This window comes from Callithrix jacchus, chromosome 9, assembly GCF_049354715.1.
Source record: "Callithrix jacchus isolate 240 chromosome 9, calJac240_pri, whole genome shotgun sequence".
NCBI lineage: Eukaryota > Metazoa > Chordata > Mammalia > Primates > Cebidae > Callithrix > Callithrix jacchus.
In genome coordinates, this window is record NC_133510.1 from 19,446,012 (window position 1) to 19,465,194 (window position 19,183).

The 19,183-nt window shown below is 45.9% G+C and overlaps 1 protein-coding gene across 3 annotated transcripts in view; it reads right to left on the reverse strand.

Annotated features, from left to right (window-relative positions):
- ANO2 (anoctamin 2) overlaps positions 1-19,183 on the reverse strand; it is a 371,758-nt gene that overhangs the window by 254,046 nt on the left and 98,529 nt on the right. For all 3 annotated transcript variants that reach the window (XM_017975875.4, XM_054238042.2, XM_054238043.2), the window contains 3 exons: positions 9,220-9,371; positions 7,190-7,244; positions 4,270-4,321 (listed from right to left, as the gene is read on the reverse strand). In XM_017975875.4, coding sequence (XP_017831364.4) covers positions 4,270-4,321; positions 7,190-7,244; positions 9,220-9,371 — 259 coding nt within the window. The remainder of the gene's footprint in view (positions 1-4,269; positions 4,322-7,189; positions 7,245-9,219; positions 9,372-19,183) is intronic.

The following is a 19,183-nucleotide window of genomic DNA, read 5'->3' on the forward strand; positions in this document are numbered from 1 at the left end:
TAATTGAACTTACAGTTCCACATGGTTGAGGAGGCACTTCTTACATGGCAGCAGCAAGAGAGAATGAGGAAGAAGCAAAACAGGAAACCCCTGATAAACCCATCAGATCTCATGAGATGTATTCACTACCAGGAGAATAGCATGGGAAAGACCAGCCCCCATGATACAATTAACTCCCCCTGGGTCCCTCCCATGACACATGGGAATCCTGGCTGATACAACTCAAGTTCAGATTTGGGTGGGGACACAGCTAAACCATATCATTCCACCCCGGCCCCTCCAAATCTCACATTCTCACATTTCAAAACCAATCATGCCTTCCCAACAGTCCTTCAAAGTATTAACTCATTTCAGCATTAACCCAAGAGTCCACAGTTCAAAGTCTCACAGGCAGAGGAACAAGGCAAGTCCCATATACCTATGAGCCTGTAAAATCAAAAGCAAGCTAGTTATTTCCTAGATACAATGAGGGTACAGGTATTGGGTAAATACAGCCATTCCAAATGGGAGAAATTGCCCAAAACAAAGGGGTTACAGTGCCCATACAAATCCTAAATCCATCAGGGCAATAAAATTTTAAAGCTCCAAAATGATCTCCTTTGACCCCAGGTCATGCTGATGTGTGGGTTCTCATAGTCTTGGGCAGTTCCACCCCTGTGGCTTTGCAGGGTACGGCCTCCTTCCCTGCTGCTTTCATGGGCTGGCATTGAGAGTCTGCAGCTTTTCCAGGCACATGATGCAAGCTGTCAATGGATCTACTATTCTGGGTTCTGGATGACAGTGGCCCTCTTCTCACAGCTCCACTAGGCAGTGCCCCATTAGGGACTCAGTGTGAGAGCTTCAACCCCACATTTCCCCTCCACACTGCCCTAGCAGGGTGGTCCCCCACCCGCAGCAAACTTTGCCTATACATCTAGGCAGCTCCATGTATCTTCTGAAACCCAGGCAGAGATTCTCAAACCTCAATTCTTGACTTCTGTGCACCCACAGGCTCAACACCACGTGGAAGCTGCCAAGGCTGAGGGTTTCCACCCTCTGAAGCCACAGCTCGAGCTGTATGTTGGACCCTTTAAGCCACATCTGGAGTGGCCGGGACACAGGGCATCAAGTCCCTAGGCTGCACACAGCACAGGGACCCTAGGTCTTTGTGAAAAAATGAAACCATTTTTTCCTCCTGGAACTCTGGGTCTGTGATGAGAGAGGCTCCTGTCTCTGACATGACCTGGAGACATTTTCCCCATGGTCTTAGGGATTAACAATAGGCTCCTTGCTACTTATGCAAATTTCTGCAGCCAGCTGGCATTTTCCCCAGAAAATGGGTTTTTCTTTTCTAGTGTATAATCAGGCTGCAAATTTTCCAAACTTTTGTCTTCTGCTTCCCTTATAAAACTGAATGCCTTTAACAGAACCCAAGTCACCTCTTGAATGTTTTGCTGCTTAGAAATTTCTTCTGCCAGATACCCTAAATTATCTTTCTCAAGTTCATAGTTCCACAGATCTCGAGGACAGGGGAAAACGCCACCAGTCTCTTTGCTAAAACGTAACAAGAGACACCTTTGCACCAGTTCCCAATAAGTTCCTCACCTCCATCTGAAACCACCTCAGCCTGGACTTTATTGTCCATATTGCTATCAGCATTTTGGGCAAAGCCATTCAACAAGTCTCCAGGGAGTTCCAAACTTTCCCACATTTTCCTGTCTTCTTCTGAGCCCTCCAAACTATTCCAACCTCTGTCTGTTACTCAGTTCCAATGTTGCTTCTACATTTTTGGGTATCTTTTCAGCAACACCCCACTCAACTGGTACCAACTTACTGTATTAGTCCATTTTCACACTGCTGATAAAGGCAAACCCAAGACTGGGAAGAAAGAGATTTAATTGGGCTTACAGTTCCACATGGCTGGGAAGGCCTCAGAATCATGGCGCGAGGCCAAAGGCACTTCTTACATGGTGGTGGAAGGGGACAACAGGGAAGAAAAAAAAGCAGACACCCCTGATAAGCCCATCAGATCTTGTGAGACTTACTCACTATCACAAGAATAGCACGGGAAAGATCGGCCCCCATGATTCAATTAACTTGCCCTGGGTCCCTCCCACAACGTGGGAATTCTGGGAGATAAAATTCAAGATACACCTCATTTGGGTGGGGACACAGCAAAACCATATCAACTACCATCCATGGAATCGTGGAATGCCTTATCCACCATCATGGTATTCCACACGGCATCGCCTCTGACCCAGGCACTCACTTTACAGCTATAGAAATGTGGCAGTGGACTGATGCTCATGAAATTCACTGGTCATACCATGTTTCCCATCATCCTGAAGCAGCTGGACTGATGGAAATGTGGAACGGCCTTTTGAAGTCACAATTATACCAGACTGGCCTAGCCTCACAGCCTACATCAGTCTCCCGTGCTAGACCCCTCCTGCCCTCAAACATCGGACTCTAAGTTCTTCAGTTTGGGGACTTGAACTGGCTTTTCTTGCGTCTGAGCTTGCAAATGGCCTATTTGGGACCCTGTGATCATGTGAGTAATACTTAATAAACTCCCCTTTGACATATATATGTGTGTGTGTGTGTGTGTGTGTGTGTGTGTGTGTGTATGTATATATATGTATATGTATATTATTTATCTGGTTCTTTGGGTGATATATATATATATATATATATATATATATATATATATATATCACCTATTAGTCTGTTCCTCTAGAGAACTCTAATACTGGAGGTGAGAAGTCTGAGGGAGCAACTTTGGTCAACTTGGGGACAGTGTGAAAGGGCAGAAGTCAAGTTAACGAAATTGAGAAATAAGTTGGTCAAGAAGTGAGGATAAATTCAGGAAATTTGATAAAGGCTCTGAGGAAATTTAAAAATACATTTTAAAAATCTCTTGATTTTTAAATCTCTGGTTGTTCTTGGGACAAACCAGCGGCTCGGAGAGCGAGGGCTTCAGTCCATTCCATGAGTCTGTGCTGGGCTATTTCCCTCACCCGCTTACTCAGGCTCGCCTCATCAGCACCGAGTTCCGGAGAGCCAACATGACATGGAAGAGCTGATTTTTAAACAGTGCATTGTTGTTCAGAATCTTGTAGCAAGATGAATATATGAAAGCAAATTTAAGCAAACATAACTGCCCTGTTGAGAGGTTAAGCACTATTCTAAAAAGACTGTCATGGTATAAAACCCACTGTGATTCCTTCTCCAGCACTGTGCCCTGGGTACCCAGGCAGCTTACGAGCCCCGCAGTGCACTCCCAAATATTAGCCAGCTATCATCATCATTACCGTTTTATTCCTGAGCTGAATCACCGCCTCTATTCAGTAGACGGGACTCCAAACCACTCTGAACTCTTTTCAACCTAAACCTGCCACAAAAGCCGAACATTTGCCATCCCAGAGTGCATTCTGAAGCCAGCTCTCCCAAAGCTGTCAGAAGCCGCTTGGAGATGGTAGCACCTTGGGAACGAGGGTTCAACATGCCAGGCTGACTCCTGTGCAAAAGATGTTTGTGTGTGACGTTCTGGCACATTTTTTTCAAAATGTAGTCTCACCAGGGTTATGGGCACAGCTCACATTGTACCTGGGGCATCGCAGAGGTCTTCCACACAATCTCTCAGGATCTGGACTGCCTGCCTTATACCACCTGCCTTATACTTGATCCCAAATGCTTCCAAGACAATTACTCTAATATTTAAGAAACAAATCACAAGGCAAACAGATTCAGCCAGATATGGTGAGAAGAATGCTAAGCTTAGAAGAGGCTCACTCAGACATCACGTGCTGCGTGGGCTTAGGCCAGTCATGCACCCTCTCTGGAGGGTCATCTCTTCTTACATCGGATGAGGAGGTTGGACTAAAGGATCTCTAAAAATGCTTTTCTTCTTACAAACAAACAAACAAACAAACAAACTAAGAACTCACCGTGTTTGGGGTAATTATTAAAAACTCTTGCAAATGGTGAAAAACAGAGGAGCCACAAAATTATCCAGATAAAGTGGCAGGTGTGGGAGGTACAGGAAAAAGGGAAGGAGGAAGCCGGAGACCCGGGATGAAGGCCTGGGAGAAGTTACAACAGCCTGGGAGCAGCCCCACTATGAAATGGGACCGCCTGGGGCCAAGGCAGGCTTCTCAGCCTAAGCTAAAGCAGCCTCTCCGTGGGGGACAATTGTTTGTTTTGTTCTTTGCTGCCCACCAAGTGAGCTGTTGAAAGCAAGGGGCGGGAGCCGTCAGCACCCGGCCCCAGGGCTGGAGAAGGGGTTCTTACCCATCGTGTTGTTGGCTCTAGAGCAGGCTGTGCGCTTCAGGATCTCGTGCACCTAAAAGGGGAAGACAGCAGAGCGGTGAGCGCCTTGTCCCCAACCCCCCCCACCCCCAACCCCGGCACCGTGCGTCACCCTCACCACTGCCGGGCAGGGGTGGGAGGCTCCTGCTCCCATTTGGAGTGCGGGGAAGCCAAGCATGTGCCTGGCTCTTGGCCCGCACATCATCTCCGCTCAGACTTGAAGACTTGGAGGAAACAAGGGATGTAAGCCCCGCGCACACATCCCCCCCACACACATCCCCCCCCACACACATCCCCTGTCCCTTCGCCCACCCTGAAAAAAACAAATGAATAAAAGGCTAGAAAGGGACTGCAGTTACAGGAGGTGAGGAAAACAGAGGAGCCCAGCCCAGGAGGGCCCGGAGGAAGCCCTGGGTCTGTGTGGTAAGGGCAGTGTCTGCCGCCCTTCCTGGGGGAACCTCAGGGAAGGCGGGGTTCTGCCTGGAGGGTCCCTGGGAGGGGCAGGCCCCCTCTCCCAGCCTGGAGCCAGGCTGACAGGGAAAGCTAGTGTGGCAGCAGAAAGCTCTGGATGTGGAGGTAGATGCAGAGGGTCCTGAGCAAACGTCAGGAGGGTCAGCTTGGGTCTGTAATGGGGTCATCTCGCGGAGCTGCAGTGAGGCCAGCCAGACTGTGAACAGGAAAGTGCTCTGAAACAGCAAAGGGGCTACCTATATGTTGTCACTGATGTCTTTACTTCTCCGTTTTTTCCCTGGGTCCTCATCTTGCCTCCCTGATCAGAGCAGATCATACACTTCCTTGAAGATTCACAATACTAGGCACACAGCAGCTGCTGACTCAGTGGCTTCACCTGCATGAAGCTCCACATGCCCAAAACAACCTACAGAATCCCCTGGCCTATGGGGCCTTCAGGGGACTCTGTTTCTCACCTAGGAGGAAAGGGGTACTTCCCACAGAAGAATCAGGGAGGGACAAAGGTGGGTCCTTGTAAACCTGTTGGCCAAGTAGTGACTTCCTGAGTCCCAAGCCTATGCCAGGCTATAAAGAGATGCCCAGCAATGAAGTCTGCTTTGCAACAAAGAGCTGAGGCGCTCAGACACCCACAAAGAAGCAGGCATGAGGAAGACATCCGTAGATGTAGGTGAGGTCCTCCAACCAAAGTACAGGGCAGAGTAGACCTCAGGAAAAACTCAAGGCTCTTTTCCCCTGTTCTCAGTGTGGGGTGGATTGAGGAAAGGAAGGAAGATGCTTCCAGAAACAGAGATGAATGCTAGAAGATGTGTTATTCCATCATTATTTATACTCCCACAGCCACAGCCTAAAGGGAGTGGTAAATAAATAACTACAGAGCCCAAGAGTTTAATTCTGCTCCTAATATAGGGCAGTAATTCAACAGCAATAATAATGAAGAGCAGCATTTATATGGCATTGTATTATTTTACTAGCACTTTACAATATCAAGTAATCTCCACAACACCCTATAACTCCCCCACAGTCATGGGACCCAAGCCACAGTGACATTTAATTGGCTTGTAATAGCATCAACCAAGAAAATGGGACATTAATGTCTCTTTCCATTGGAAGAAAAAAGAAATCTTATGCCTATTTTAATTCTGCCTGAAACACTAGGCTAAGGTATCTGAGATTTCCTTGCCCATCCTGTAAGTAAGAGTTAATAGTCACCTGGCCCTTCGTATTCACATATTTTCTTACCACCCTGTTAGCTGGGAGGTTCTTATCTAACCCTTATTCCTCCTGTGGAAACTTCAGTTCTTTTGTAAGGATCAATGGAAATGCACTTCCACGCTTCCCATGTGGGCATGTGTGTGTTTCTGGCATTCCTTGGGCCCCTCTTTCTCTCTTCTGCCCATAGGCTAAGTGAGACCTCTAGAGCGATAGAGAACTGATCGGTGAATGGAGATGTTCTACAGATCATGCAGGGCCACAGAAACGCAGGTCATATGCAGATTTTCGTTAGAATTGATCATGCTACAAAATTCAAACACTTGACATAAAGGCAAAATGACCGTAAAAGAAGGGCTATGGGCATGAGTGTTTGCTTTCTTTTTTGTTTTTAGACGGAATCCTGCTCTATCATCAGGCTGGAGTGCAGAGGCACAGTCTCAGCTCACTGCAACCTCCACCTCCTGGGTTCAAGCAACTCTCTTGCCTCAGCCGCCCAACTAGCTGGGATTACAGGCACCCGCCACCACACCAAGTTAATTTTTTTGTATTTTTAGTAGAAATGGGAGTTGACCATGTTGGCCAGGATGGTCTCAATTCCAGATCTCATCACAATCCACCCACCTCGACCTCCCAAAGTACCAGGATGATAGGTGTGAGCCAATGCACCCGCCCAAGTGTTGGCTTTCTAGTGGATGGGCTGGTAATATTATCCTTGGGCAAACTGCCTAACTGGCACTCCTTGTTATATAAATTCACGTGACTCTCTCATGGAAGTTGAAAGAAGGGAAAATACAAAAAGAAACACAGTAGCCCAACAATCAGAAGATCTATTATTTCTAGTTCTGACACTAACGATCTATATGATTTATTTCTGATGCATTGCTTCTCAGAGCCTCAGTTTTCCTCAATTGTAAATCAACGGGTTCACCTAAATAACCCCCCTTCACCAGCTATGACACTCCCTGCTTTTTTTAATTCTAAGAAGAACTTTATAGAGAACTCATAAAGAGAAGATACTCCTCTCAAACCACGAGTGAGGGCAGTTATTTGGTATTTCTTTTGGGGAACCAGGAAGCTCTTGGGTACTCTTCTCAGTTGCCAGGCAACTCCAAGCAAATAACAATGTGAAGTGGCATGGAGGGTGAGAGAATGCATCGCCAACTAGGGACTCAGCCCTTCCCCCACCCTCTTTCCTAACACAGTACATCCATTTACTTACAATGCGGCTGCGGGTGGCATTATCAAAGAAGGTGTCCTTTTCCTGGATGTTGTACCTGGAGATGCCAAGAGAGCAGGTGGCAAATTCATTTCATTACCCGTGCCCTGAGACCACTGCCACCCAAGGCCCACAGCAAACCTTTAGAAAGCAGCATAGCAAGACATATGAGATACACACACACACACACACACACACACACAATGTGTATGCTCTTCTAGATCCAGGAATTCTAAAAACTCATCCTAGAAATTTATTCTATGGAACAAATTCAACACAAGGAAAGAAAAAATAACATAAACAATGCAAAGGTATTTATAATAAAGATTATAGCAATAAGATAAAATGCCAAAATCAATAGAATAGAGTATCATAGCAGCCATTGAAATTTATAATTATGAAAACTTTGTGTATAGAAAAAGATTACACCATGTTAGAAAAATATTATACGATGATAAGTTTTCAAATGGAAAGTATGTAAAAAAGATACCAGTGCATGAACAAAGACAGTAAAAAATACAAAACAAAAAGTATCATTTCAGGGTGTTGGATTATCACTCTGATTCTTTGAATTTCCCTTAATGTCACTGTCATCTCATTCGTTAGATACCTAAATCTTACTTGTGCAGGGGCCGTGTCTGTTTTTAACTGCACACACTGAGCTTTCACTCAGAAAATACCCCATGGGGCATGTTTGTCACGCTAGAGGATGCGCTGATGGAAGGAAATATGCTCCCAGAGCCCCAGAAGTCCTGGTCACCGGGATGTACATTTCTCCAAGTAACTGACGCAGAGTAGAAGATGGTAATATGCAGACCATTGCTATGAAAGCTCAGAGGGTGAAGCATGTGCTGCTGGTTGGGAAGAGCAGAATATCCTTCAAAAGGAAGTTGTTGATGAACTGGTCTTGAAGGACAGCGGAAGTGAAACAAACAGAGATGCATGGGAGGTGACCATTCAGATGCCAGGACTAGCATAAATGAAGGCCCAGGAATGGGGGCGCAGGGAAGCAGCACAGGAGCAGCAAGCCATCATGCAAGACCCAGCTCAGCCACTTAGGGCGGTGTGACCCTGGACAGACCTGGACTTTGGTTTTTTCTCCATAATAGAAGATAGATCTAGATAGAGCTAGATAGATTAGATCTGGGTGGCCACCTCACAAGGGGACATGAGGACTCAACAAGAGGGTAAATACGTGCAGAAGAAATAACATATGCACGTGTGTAGGACAATATCGAACACAGCAAAGATGGATAGGAGATGGTCTGTCACGGACAGCAGAAACACTGCTCCACAACTTCCACCTCCTAAAAAGAGAAGGTCCTTCTTTCTGTCACTGTGAGAGCATGTTTCCTTGCATTCTGTCGCGCCCTGGCCTTTCCCTCTCAGCTCCATTTTTCACCACGCTTGATGGTTGTTTATTTTCTCATTAGCTCCTAAAGCAAAGCTGATTCTTGGCAGCTGCATCTCCCACTTCCCAGCTGTGCCTCCCCCTTCCAAATGTTTCCCAAGTAGCTATCTCTGTGAAGAGCTTTTATTCACTTTTCCCAGGGAGGTTTCAGGGCCAGGAGAAGACTGCTGAGAGTCAATGAGTGTATAAGTGGGTAGCTGGGATCCAGACACCCAGAAGCTTCATCCACCTTCTCTCTGGTTTATCATATCCTGTTGAAACCTATTAGGCTGGCAATCAAGCAGAAGGTTTTGCTACAGAAGACACACAGGTGTCTGACAACTTTCTCACAGACTTCCAAAGTTTATTGTTGGCTGCTGCCTGGTTTGTCCTCCATCCTGCAAAATGGCCAAATGGCAGATTTCCCACTGGACAAACACCCACGGCTGTTTGGGATAATCTCACATGGGGAGGAGTTCACAAACCAGGCACAGGGACAATGTCACCATGAGAGCATGCTTCCTACTCTCTACCAGACACTGGGGCACCCATTTTGTGAGCCCCATGGCTGAGGCATAGAACAGTGTTCAATTTTCCTTCCCATCCCCTCCCACATCCTTGCTCCACCAGCTTCAATACTCACAGGTACATCTTCTCCCTGGAGAATGGGTAGGAGAGATTTTTCATCTTGTTGTTGCTGTGTTCTGGAACTCGGGGCTGCAGGGGCGAGCTCAGCTTCTGCAGAACCGCACTGAACTTCTTTGCAATGCTGCCTCCTGCTTTGATCTCGTACATCTATGAAAGGAAAAGCCACAGGTCTGAAAAGGGGGGCGCTTCCAGCAGAGAGGAATGCTTCACAAAAGCTGCATGGATACAGGTTCCTAGAGGTGAACACTGGAGAGAGGAAGAGACTGGGAGAAACAAGAAGGAGGGCCTTTCCCTTTTCCCCAATGCTTTCCCGAGTACCTGGACTCTGGACTCCTCTCAATCCTTTGTGCTCATGGAGGTGAGCAGTGCAGATAAGTGAGGAGTCCAAACTTTCTGTATGACTTGATATCATCTTAAGAAAAACTGCAGACCTATTATGTGACCCTACTAGGTGCTTGACACAAATTAACTCCAATGCTTACATCAACCCTGCTGGGTAGGTAATATTATTTCTATATCATAATGAGGCAATTAAGGCTCAGAGACGTGAAGTGAATTAACAAAGTCCAAATAGATAGGAACAGGGTGACGGAGCCTGGATTTTACTCATGTCAACCTAATCCACAGTCTATAGTCTGAAACTGCCCCCTGCTTCTATGTGATCATCCAGCAACACGTTATTTGTGTTTTTCTTAGGAAATACGTGTTTAAATGAGTTTGCTTTCAAAGTATTAAACATTTCATGAGTAATTATTAATATTTATAGTGCCTACAGTTCTTTCTTATAATGCATAGCATGTTTTGCATACATTATAGTTTTTGGTCTTTATAATTTGCAAATGGAGTCATTGAGACACAGAAGTTGTATTTCTCTCATAGCAAAGCTGTGATAAATTGATGATGGCCACACATTTTTTACACAAATTCTTTTAAGAAGTGGCATCTCTGTTCCCAACCCTTTTGAATCTGTATGGGCTCTGTGGATGCTTAACCAGTGGAGTATAGCAGGAATGACACTATGTCAGTTCTATCTTTGAGAACAGAGGTCCCAAATCCCCAGGGCCACAGACTGACTGGTACTGGCCCATGTCCTGTTAGGAACTGGACCACACAACAGGAGGTGAGTGGTGGGTGAGCAAGCATTACCGCCTGAGCTCTGCCTCTTGTCAGACCAGTGGTGGCATCAGACTCATAGCATGAACCCTACTGTGAACTAGGGATCTAGGTTGCATGCTCCTTATGAGAATCAAATGCTTGATGATCCAAAGTGGAACAGTTTAATCCTGAAACCGTCCCTGCTGCCAACCCACACCCTTGGTCCATGGCAATATTGTCTTCCATGAAACCAATCCCTGATGCCAGAAAGATTGGGGACCACTGCTTTAGAAAATGGGCAGCCTCAGTCTTGGTCTGCCTTATCGCTTGAAGCCCTGAGTCACACCAGAAAAAGTCTACAGAGGTGCCCTGAGAGTATCCAGTATCCAGTGAGGGAAAGACACTCACCTGAGCCCAGTCTTCCAGCTGCCCTGCCAAGCAGTGGGCATGCAACTAAAGCCTTCCTGAACCCTTCCATCCAGCCTCCCCCCAAGTTGGCTACCACCAAGTGGCCCCAGTAGACACCACGTAAAGCAAAATAATCAACCAGCCCATCTCTACCCAAGTTCCTGACCCAAAAAATCGTGAAGTAAAATAAAAGGTTTGTTGCTTTAAGCAACTAGGTGTGGGCTAATCTGTCAGGCTGTGATCGATATTCAGAACAAGAGGCAACATCCAGACCTTCTGACTTGAAATCCCATTTCCTTCTCTACCATGGTAGCTTCATGTTACTTCAATGTAGAGGGACAGTAAGACCGGTATGAAATACTTGTCTTCATACTTGGGTACCTGAAATACTCACTAAGATAGAGTGAGAAAATGCCACAAAAGATATGTAAAGTGCTTTGAGGGTCCAAAGAGAGGAGGCGGCACATCCAGCTGAGGAATTAGGAAAACGTTTCATTGAAGGAGTAGCATTTCAGTTGGATTTAGCAGAAGGATCATCTTCTTCCATTACCATTTTGTTCTTTAGTAAAATAATGGTAAGTAAGGATAGGGCAAGAGCCTCCCCAGTCTAACAACTAAAACAAAACCACCATTTATTTAGTTCTTCTAAAGTTTTTTCTATGATTTTGATTTAATTCCAATTACAAAATTAACACAGTTCAGGTAAACAAACAAGCTGAAACCATTAAAGTATATTAACTAAATGTTGGGAGTTTCCTTTGGCTTCCAACCCAATTCCCCACCTTCTTTCCAAAGGAAACCTCTCTTAACTGTTTGGAATATTTTTAATCCTTACTCTTTCTCTGTAGATAGAACTAGGTTCCTTCCTAGGCAACTATGACCATACTTCACATATTGCTCTATAATTTCCTTTTTTTGATTTAACATTATATCATAGATATCTTTCCAGGTCAGTTTGCACACAGCTACTGTAATGGATGCATAGTATTACACAGTAGACACGAATACTAATTTGTTTAGCCATTTCCCCAGTGACAAGCATTTCTTTCATTCTCTATGCATGCTTCATATATTGTTTTGATCATATTTCTGTTATATCAACTTATAAATACTTTTGATGAATAAGGTTTGAACAGATACAGGCAAAGACATTCTAGGCACACAAAAAATGGGGAAAAGGTCAAGCTGAGCTTAAAGAGGGTTACCTGGGCTGGTTTGCTTGGAGAAAGGGGTTCTGATGGGCGATAGTGACAATCACCTGTGCTTCCACTGCCTTGTGCAGCAGATCCTCATGCACTGGTCTCAGTTGGCAAACTCAGCTGGGGCAAACTGAGTCAACTGCATGAAGATCTCTTGCACGAGGTAACAGAAGACAGTGAAGGGTGTGAACAGTGACAAAAGCAGAGCTGTGAATTGAGAAGATAATCAAGTGATTTGTGTGAGAAGAAGGGTAAGCCTGCATTCTGAAATAAGGGGATTGTTGTTTCTGGTAGCATATAGCATTTATTAAGCATCTCCTGTGGGCCTGGCTTTCCATGTACTTTAGTGCTAATCTTAAAATATGTTGCAAAGCCAAGAGAGTTAAGTATCTCAGTCAAGATCACACACATTGTGTCGATAAGCTAATAACTGATGGGATTGAAACCCTTGGCAAAGCCCGTGTTCTTGACTGCTTTACTCTTCTGTTTCATTTGCTAAAATGTGAGTTGTCATGGGGAAAAGCAGTATACAACTTACAATACTGCCTCTATTGTCATAAAGGTCTTGACCTTTCTACCAAACCTCATCGATCACTACGATGCACACAACTCACCTCTCAGGTGTCTTTGGCTTAGAGGTATGGAGACAGAAAGAAGACCACCTCACACTGTCACAGCACACCTCTTCATTCAGTGCAGGTCATTCAGTGCAGGTTCTGACCAGCCACCTGACCTGTACTGAGACTATGGAGTTCACCATACCCATACCGTCATATCTTTAAATAGCATGTGTGCAGAAATTAAAGTTTCATAATGGGAGGGAAGCTGATGGCCTCTGTCCTCCAGATGCCTTTGAATGGCAGATTTGGGCCAGCCATGGCTCTTCCTTCTCTGTCCACTCCTTTCCATCTCCACCTCTGCTATCCTAACGTAAGCAACTTTTAATAGTTTACAGCAATAACTGGTCTATAACCAGTCTCTCCACATTTTCTCTTCTAAGGGTTGCCAGATGTAACAAATAAAAATACATGATATCAAGTTAAATGTGAATTTCACATAAACAATGAATAAGCTTTAGCATAATTAGGTCCCGTGCAATATTTGCAACCTACTTAAAACTTTTATTAAAAAAAGTAAAAACAATAATTTTTAAAATGTAATTATGTCCCACTGGTATTTGAGACACACATATACTAAAAGGTATGCATTCTCTATCTGAAATTAAAATTTAACGAGTCATCTTGTGTTCTATCTGACAATTCTACTCTTGCCCACCTCCATTTCAGTCTCTACACTGAAGCCCAAGTGAGGTTTCTGAAGCAAAAACCTAATCCTCTTGCCTCCTCCTTAAAAAGCCTTCAACAGTCACCATTTCTCTTAGGAAAAAGACCAAAACTCTTAACACGTCCCATGGAACCTGTAGACGTCTTCAGATTTACCTTTCCATGTAGTTCCTGCTAACTGCACCCAGATACTGGCTGAGCTGAGCACATCTCCTCCCAATTCCCTATGGCCCACACCTCCCGACACCCAACCTGCTAGGTCACCAACCTCCGTTCATGGCGAGGTCTCATGTTATTGTCACTTCCTGGGAAAAGCTTTTCTTGGCTTCCAAACAATGGCAAGTCCACCTTCACAGTATTTCATGAGACCTAATTCCCCTTTTTCATTAACACTTATCACAGTTGTAATTTTACACTTATTTGAGCGATTGTTGGATGAATGTCCAGCCACCCCTACCAAACCATGATCCCATGAGGACAGGATACTGTCCAAAATGTTCACTATTGTTTTATGAATGAATGAATTAATGAGAAATCACTGGGAACCACCATTGATGACAGCAGTTGCTGTCACTGGAGGAGCCCAGACTAGGATACAAAGAGTCATAAGACAACTGGTTTGGTCTTGGCAGAAATAAACCAGGCTAGAGGTGAGCCAAAAGCCAAGGGCCTCAAATAGGCCAAAAGGCTCCCCCCTCCTCCTACCAGTACAAAGGCACTCAGGAGTGCAGCACCCACCAAGGCCAGAAAAGCATGCATTTAGTTGATGCAGATTACTAACCCAGCAGTTGTCTCAGGGCCTGGTTCTGGCAGACATTCAGCTGAGAACCTCCAGGCAGTTCCGGGAGGTTCCACCTACTGTCCACCTTGGCAATAGATCTGGTAGGGCTCACCTAGAGACTTGGGCTAAAGGGTGTGGGCTCCCGTGCCGTTTTACTGGAACCAGGAGTGGGACTGGGGTAAGCTTCGACTGTTTCTTGATGGAGGACGCTCCGTATCACGGAAAGGAATATTGTTGGAAGACCAGAGCACCACCAGAAACCTCATGGTAACATCAACTGCATAGCGCTCAGCAAGACCCTACACAAACTTCCCCAGGCTGAAACACCACAGCAGACTTGTATGGGAAGAAATTTCCAGACTTCAGGGACTCAGTGTGGGGATGAAGCAGGAGCATACCCACAAAAAACACACATAGGTGTCCCCCACGGTACCACACCATGCACACTGGACTTGAGGCAAAGGACCTACTTCCTGCTTCCAAGCTGTTTTGTGTTTCACCTGTTCCTGAGACTTCCTTCCTCCCTCCTCTCCCACCTGGATGACTCCTGCTTCTCCTTCACCACAAGGCTCATGTACCAACCCTCCCAGGAGCCCTTCCTTGCCCTCTCACTTCCTGCCATGCCTTCTTGGTACCCTGTGGATGAATACCCGCCTCAAAGAATATATTGTGGTTTGCTTTTCTTGACTTACGCATCTGTCTCGAATTCTCAGTTGATTTGTCCATCTCCCCAACAAACCATGGACTTACGGAGAGCAGGGACCCCGCCTGTGTGCTGGCATGCAGTGAGGACAGGAGGATGCCTCCTTGCTGACACCAGTGAGATGTGCAGCTCTGGGAAAGTCATTCCCCTCTCCCAGCTTCATCTCCGAAGAGAAAACAAGGGAACCTCTACTTCCCACCATGATGGAGTAACAGGGACCCATTTACTCTCCTGCCCGAAACAACCAAAACACCCAAACAAAATATATAAAATAGTGATTTTCAAGATACTGGACATCAGGCAATGAAAGGCAGTGATCGCTGAGAGACGGGAGACAGAAAAGAAGAACCCTGTGAGTCCAGCCCGCTGCCTTGAGAGATGAGGGGAGACAGGTGGAGTCCAGGAAACTCCCTGAGTTGAGAAGACCAAGCTCTAAGCCTGGGGAGACAAGGCAACTAGAGTTCATAGGACAGAGCACCCCAGAGAGCTGCAGAAGGTCCCCTTCCAGTACTCAGCAGCGTGAACGTGAGGAAAGTACCCAGGACAGGAGAAGGAACCATCTGGAATAGCACTTATGCCTACCAGCTGGATGGGAAAGTCCCCCGATTCACAGGGCATTGGGTAGCATCCTCAGACTGACTCAGCACTGGAGGATAATTCGCCTTAGACTGAGCGCTGCTCCAGACCCACCTAACAAATCATAAAGGAGGAAACTGAACCAAATACTTTAAAAAGCATTGTCCAATGGCTTCAAACATTTAATGAATAAGAAACATTCGTTCATGGCACAAGCATCTCTGAGTACCTCCTAGATGTCCAGTCCTGAGCTTGGTGGTTGATTGTGGCAAGCGCTGGAGAAACACAAGGATGATAACAACCCCTTCTGTGTATGGAATGCTTTGCCGTGTACTTTGAAATGATACTCTGAGCATCATTTCATCCACAGTCGATACAAACTCTGTAAGATCTGCCTGCCAGGTAGGATTAGCATCTTTACTTCATATATGAGAACACTGAGACTCAGAGGGGCTGGGAATGGCCACATTCAGGGGTAAAATCATGTCAGGAACCCAGGCTTCCTGCCTTCCCCTTCTAGAGCCCTTTCCTTCAATCTAATGCCCTTTGATCCTTGGCTGGCTCCATGGACTGCATGTGAGAAGGAAACAGGCTGTAGTGCCCCTTTCTGCCCCGGCCAAACCCAGCAGCCCAGACTCTCCTTTTTGCCTTCAGCAGGATTCAGGAAAGACATCCCAATCCTCTTTATTATTATTAATACAATCAGCAGTGGCATCATTATTACAGTTATTCTTGGACATCAGAGAATTATGAACAGCCTCAGAAATGGGGAGACACATGTTAGCCAGCTGTGCCCCATTATGCCCTCCCTCGGTACATGATACGTCTTTCATGTGCTTAAAATCATAAATAATTTTTAAAGTATGTTGCTCTTATTTTTTATTCCAGGGCTAAATGTGGTTCTCATGAAAGCTCACTTTGGCCTCACTGCCACAGTCTGAGGGGTTTACTGTCTTACTTTTTTTTTCTCCTTGTCTCCCTCAGCCTCTCCCCTCCAGAGGGGTACAGCAGTGTGGTCTGAGGGATGATTTGTTTCCTTTTTATATTAAAATAATGTGCTTTCCTCGGGTTCAGGGAATGAAACCCCATATATTGGACAGTATACAAGGCACTGTTCCCATTTTACAGACAAAAAAACTGAGGCACAGCAAGTTTCACTAACATGCCCAAGGTGACAAACATTGGGAGAGCCAATGATCCTGAAGATCAAGGAAAAGGTCTGACAGTATAAAATAGAAACAGCATCATCTTAATGACCCATGAGTCACTAATGTCTGCAGTGGCCTAAGAGTGTCTCTCCCAGCAGCAGGCAGGAAGGGTCACCCAGGAAGAATGCAGACCGGGCATAAAAATGGAACGTGTGCTGCAGCTGGGAGCACATGTGTCGCAGAAATTAATGCCCATCATCTGCCTCTTTTTATTCATTGGTGCTTTCCTCTGCTCCTCCTCCAGTCACTAGATCATCGAATTTCAATGGTTATTACTTATGGCATCTCACTCATCTTGAGAGGTAGCGCTGGGCTGAAGACGATCATCACACCTTTTTACTCATCCTGAAGACTCAGACACACAGAGAAGACGAACAGTGTGAAAGGGGTACAAGTCACTAGCTGGACAAGGATGGAAGATTCTGGAGCTGAAGAAGAGAGGACCAAGAGAAGCCAAATTTCTGAGGAATTCACCCACTGCTCTCGCCCCGCTCCCCAGGTGGTGCCTGTGAGAGGCACACACGCACGCACTGAGGAGGACCTAAGGGTTCCTGCTGCTAAACACCTGTCCCCACTCACTTGCTGCACATTCACCCATACAAGTGAGAGTTAAGCCCTTCACCAATCAAAAGGAAAACAGTGCCAGGAGCAGCCAAGGTCAGCTACAACCTGGAGCCAAAGGGAGACTTTCTCTGTGCACACCAAGAACAGCCAGAACAGGGGCTGCCCATTCCCCTCGGCCCCACCCGTGTCCACAGGTAAATTTCCCAATGGCAGTGACACTGAGTGTAGACAGTGATATATTTACACAATGTACATTCTCTAGTGTCTAATTCTGTATTTGTTTATGGTTTTTGATTCTGTTTTCAGGAGGGCCTCTACACATGAATGAATGTTTGCTGACTTATAAAATTTGGGATTAAAACCAAACTTTTAAAATTACATGACTGACAAGGCCACTTAGGCACGATGCCTCCTGCCTCCCTTGGCAGCCTCAGCTCCTGCCCTGCTCTCTAAGCTGCTCCTACCCTAGTTCCCCTCGGTTCCACACACAGTCCAGGGTTTTCTTACCTTGGGGCCTGTGGGCATGTCCTTCCCTCTTCTAGAAGGTTCTCACCTGCTCTTCCCACCCACAGACTCCTACCCAGTGCTCACATCTCAGCTTCAATGGCACCTTCCCTTCCTCCCCCACCACCAGCTAAATGAATCTCCTCTGGTTGGCTCTCTCATCTTGCCTCAGTCTTTTTCTTCTGTTGGTGCCTCCTAATTTATTCCACTTTTAATTTTTTATTTTATTTTTTGAGACAATATGTCACTCTGTCACCCAGGCTGGAGTGCAGTGGTACAATTACAGCTCAGTGCAGCCTCAACCTTCTGGGCTCAAGCGATTTTCCCACCTCAGCCTCCTGAGTTGCTGGGAACACAGGTACATGCCACTGTACCCAGCTACTTTTTAAAATTTTTGCTTAGTTTTAGTAGAGATGACGTCTTGCTGTGTTGGCCAGGCTGGTCTTGAACTCCTGGCCTCAAGTGACCTTCCTGCCTTGGCGTCCCAAAGTGCTGAGATTACAGGTGTGAGCCACCATTCCCAGCCTTGCCTCCCAATTTATAACTATCCACATAACATCTGAATCCTCCGCACACCAATGGGTCCGGGGAACAGTCCTAAGTTTAGTGTAACCACTAAATCACCAGCCCTCAGCAAAGTATCTGGTACATGGTAATAATAAATATTCACTGGATGGCCGGATGGCTGGACGGAAAATGTAACTTTCCAAAGAACCTCTTATATATAATCTAGCCCCATTAACTGAAGGGGCCGCTAAGGACCCAGATCAGGGCAGCTATAACAATACACGTGCCACCATTGTGCCCTGCCCTTTTCTGGCAGGAAGCCCTCAGGGAACACAGGATTCCTGCCTATTGCCCTCGGAGGGAGCCTCAGAATCATCGCAGCATCACTCTCCAGCGCGCCACCGCCACCGGGTGAGATCTGGTATGCAGGACGCTTCTTCGCCCTTTCGTTCACTAGCGGCATTTATTTAGTGCCTGCTATACACCAGGCACTGTTGTGGGTGCTGTTGATAAAACGGTCTAGAATAACTTGCTATGACACATGTTTATATTTTTAACTTCACTGCTTCTGGGCCCTGAGTCACACTTGACCACTCACAGGCCTCCAGTGAGTCATTAGGGCCGGGGGTCTTCCCAGGCCTGTGTGCCATCCGGAACATGGCCATGACCATCTCAGGTTCCTCATGGGAACTGCAGCACTTAGGAACCACCAATTATTTTTTCTTATTTTTGACAGTGAGAAGCATTACAGAAAACAAAATGAATAAGAGCATTCTGCACCCTTTCCAGTCTATTTAAATAGCAATCAAAGAGCAAGCACCGAAAAGCCCATAAAGGTATCAAATATAAACCCGATCCTCCGAGCTGTGCCTCTGTTGAAAACAAATGTTAGAGAACAGGCAATGACAGAAAGAGGAAGACCCCACCTATAGCCAACCAACCCCATGTAAACAGCATCAGTTCCAGCTCATTTAAAAAGTTTCTGACAATAGTCATAACAAGAGCCTGTCCAGCAAGTCATATTGAAGGCTAAGTAGGCAGCAAGCCTCCTTCCCACCACCAAGAATCTACGAGTTCTCCGTTCTTAATAAAACTCAGGCAGGGGGCAAAGGCTCATGCCTGTAATCCTAG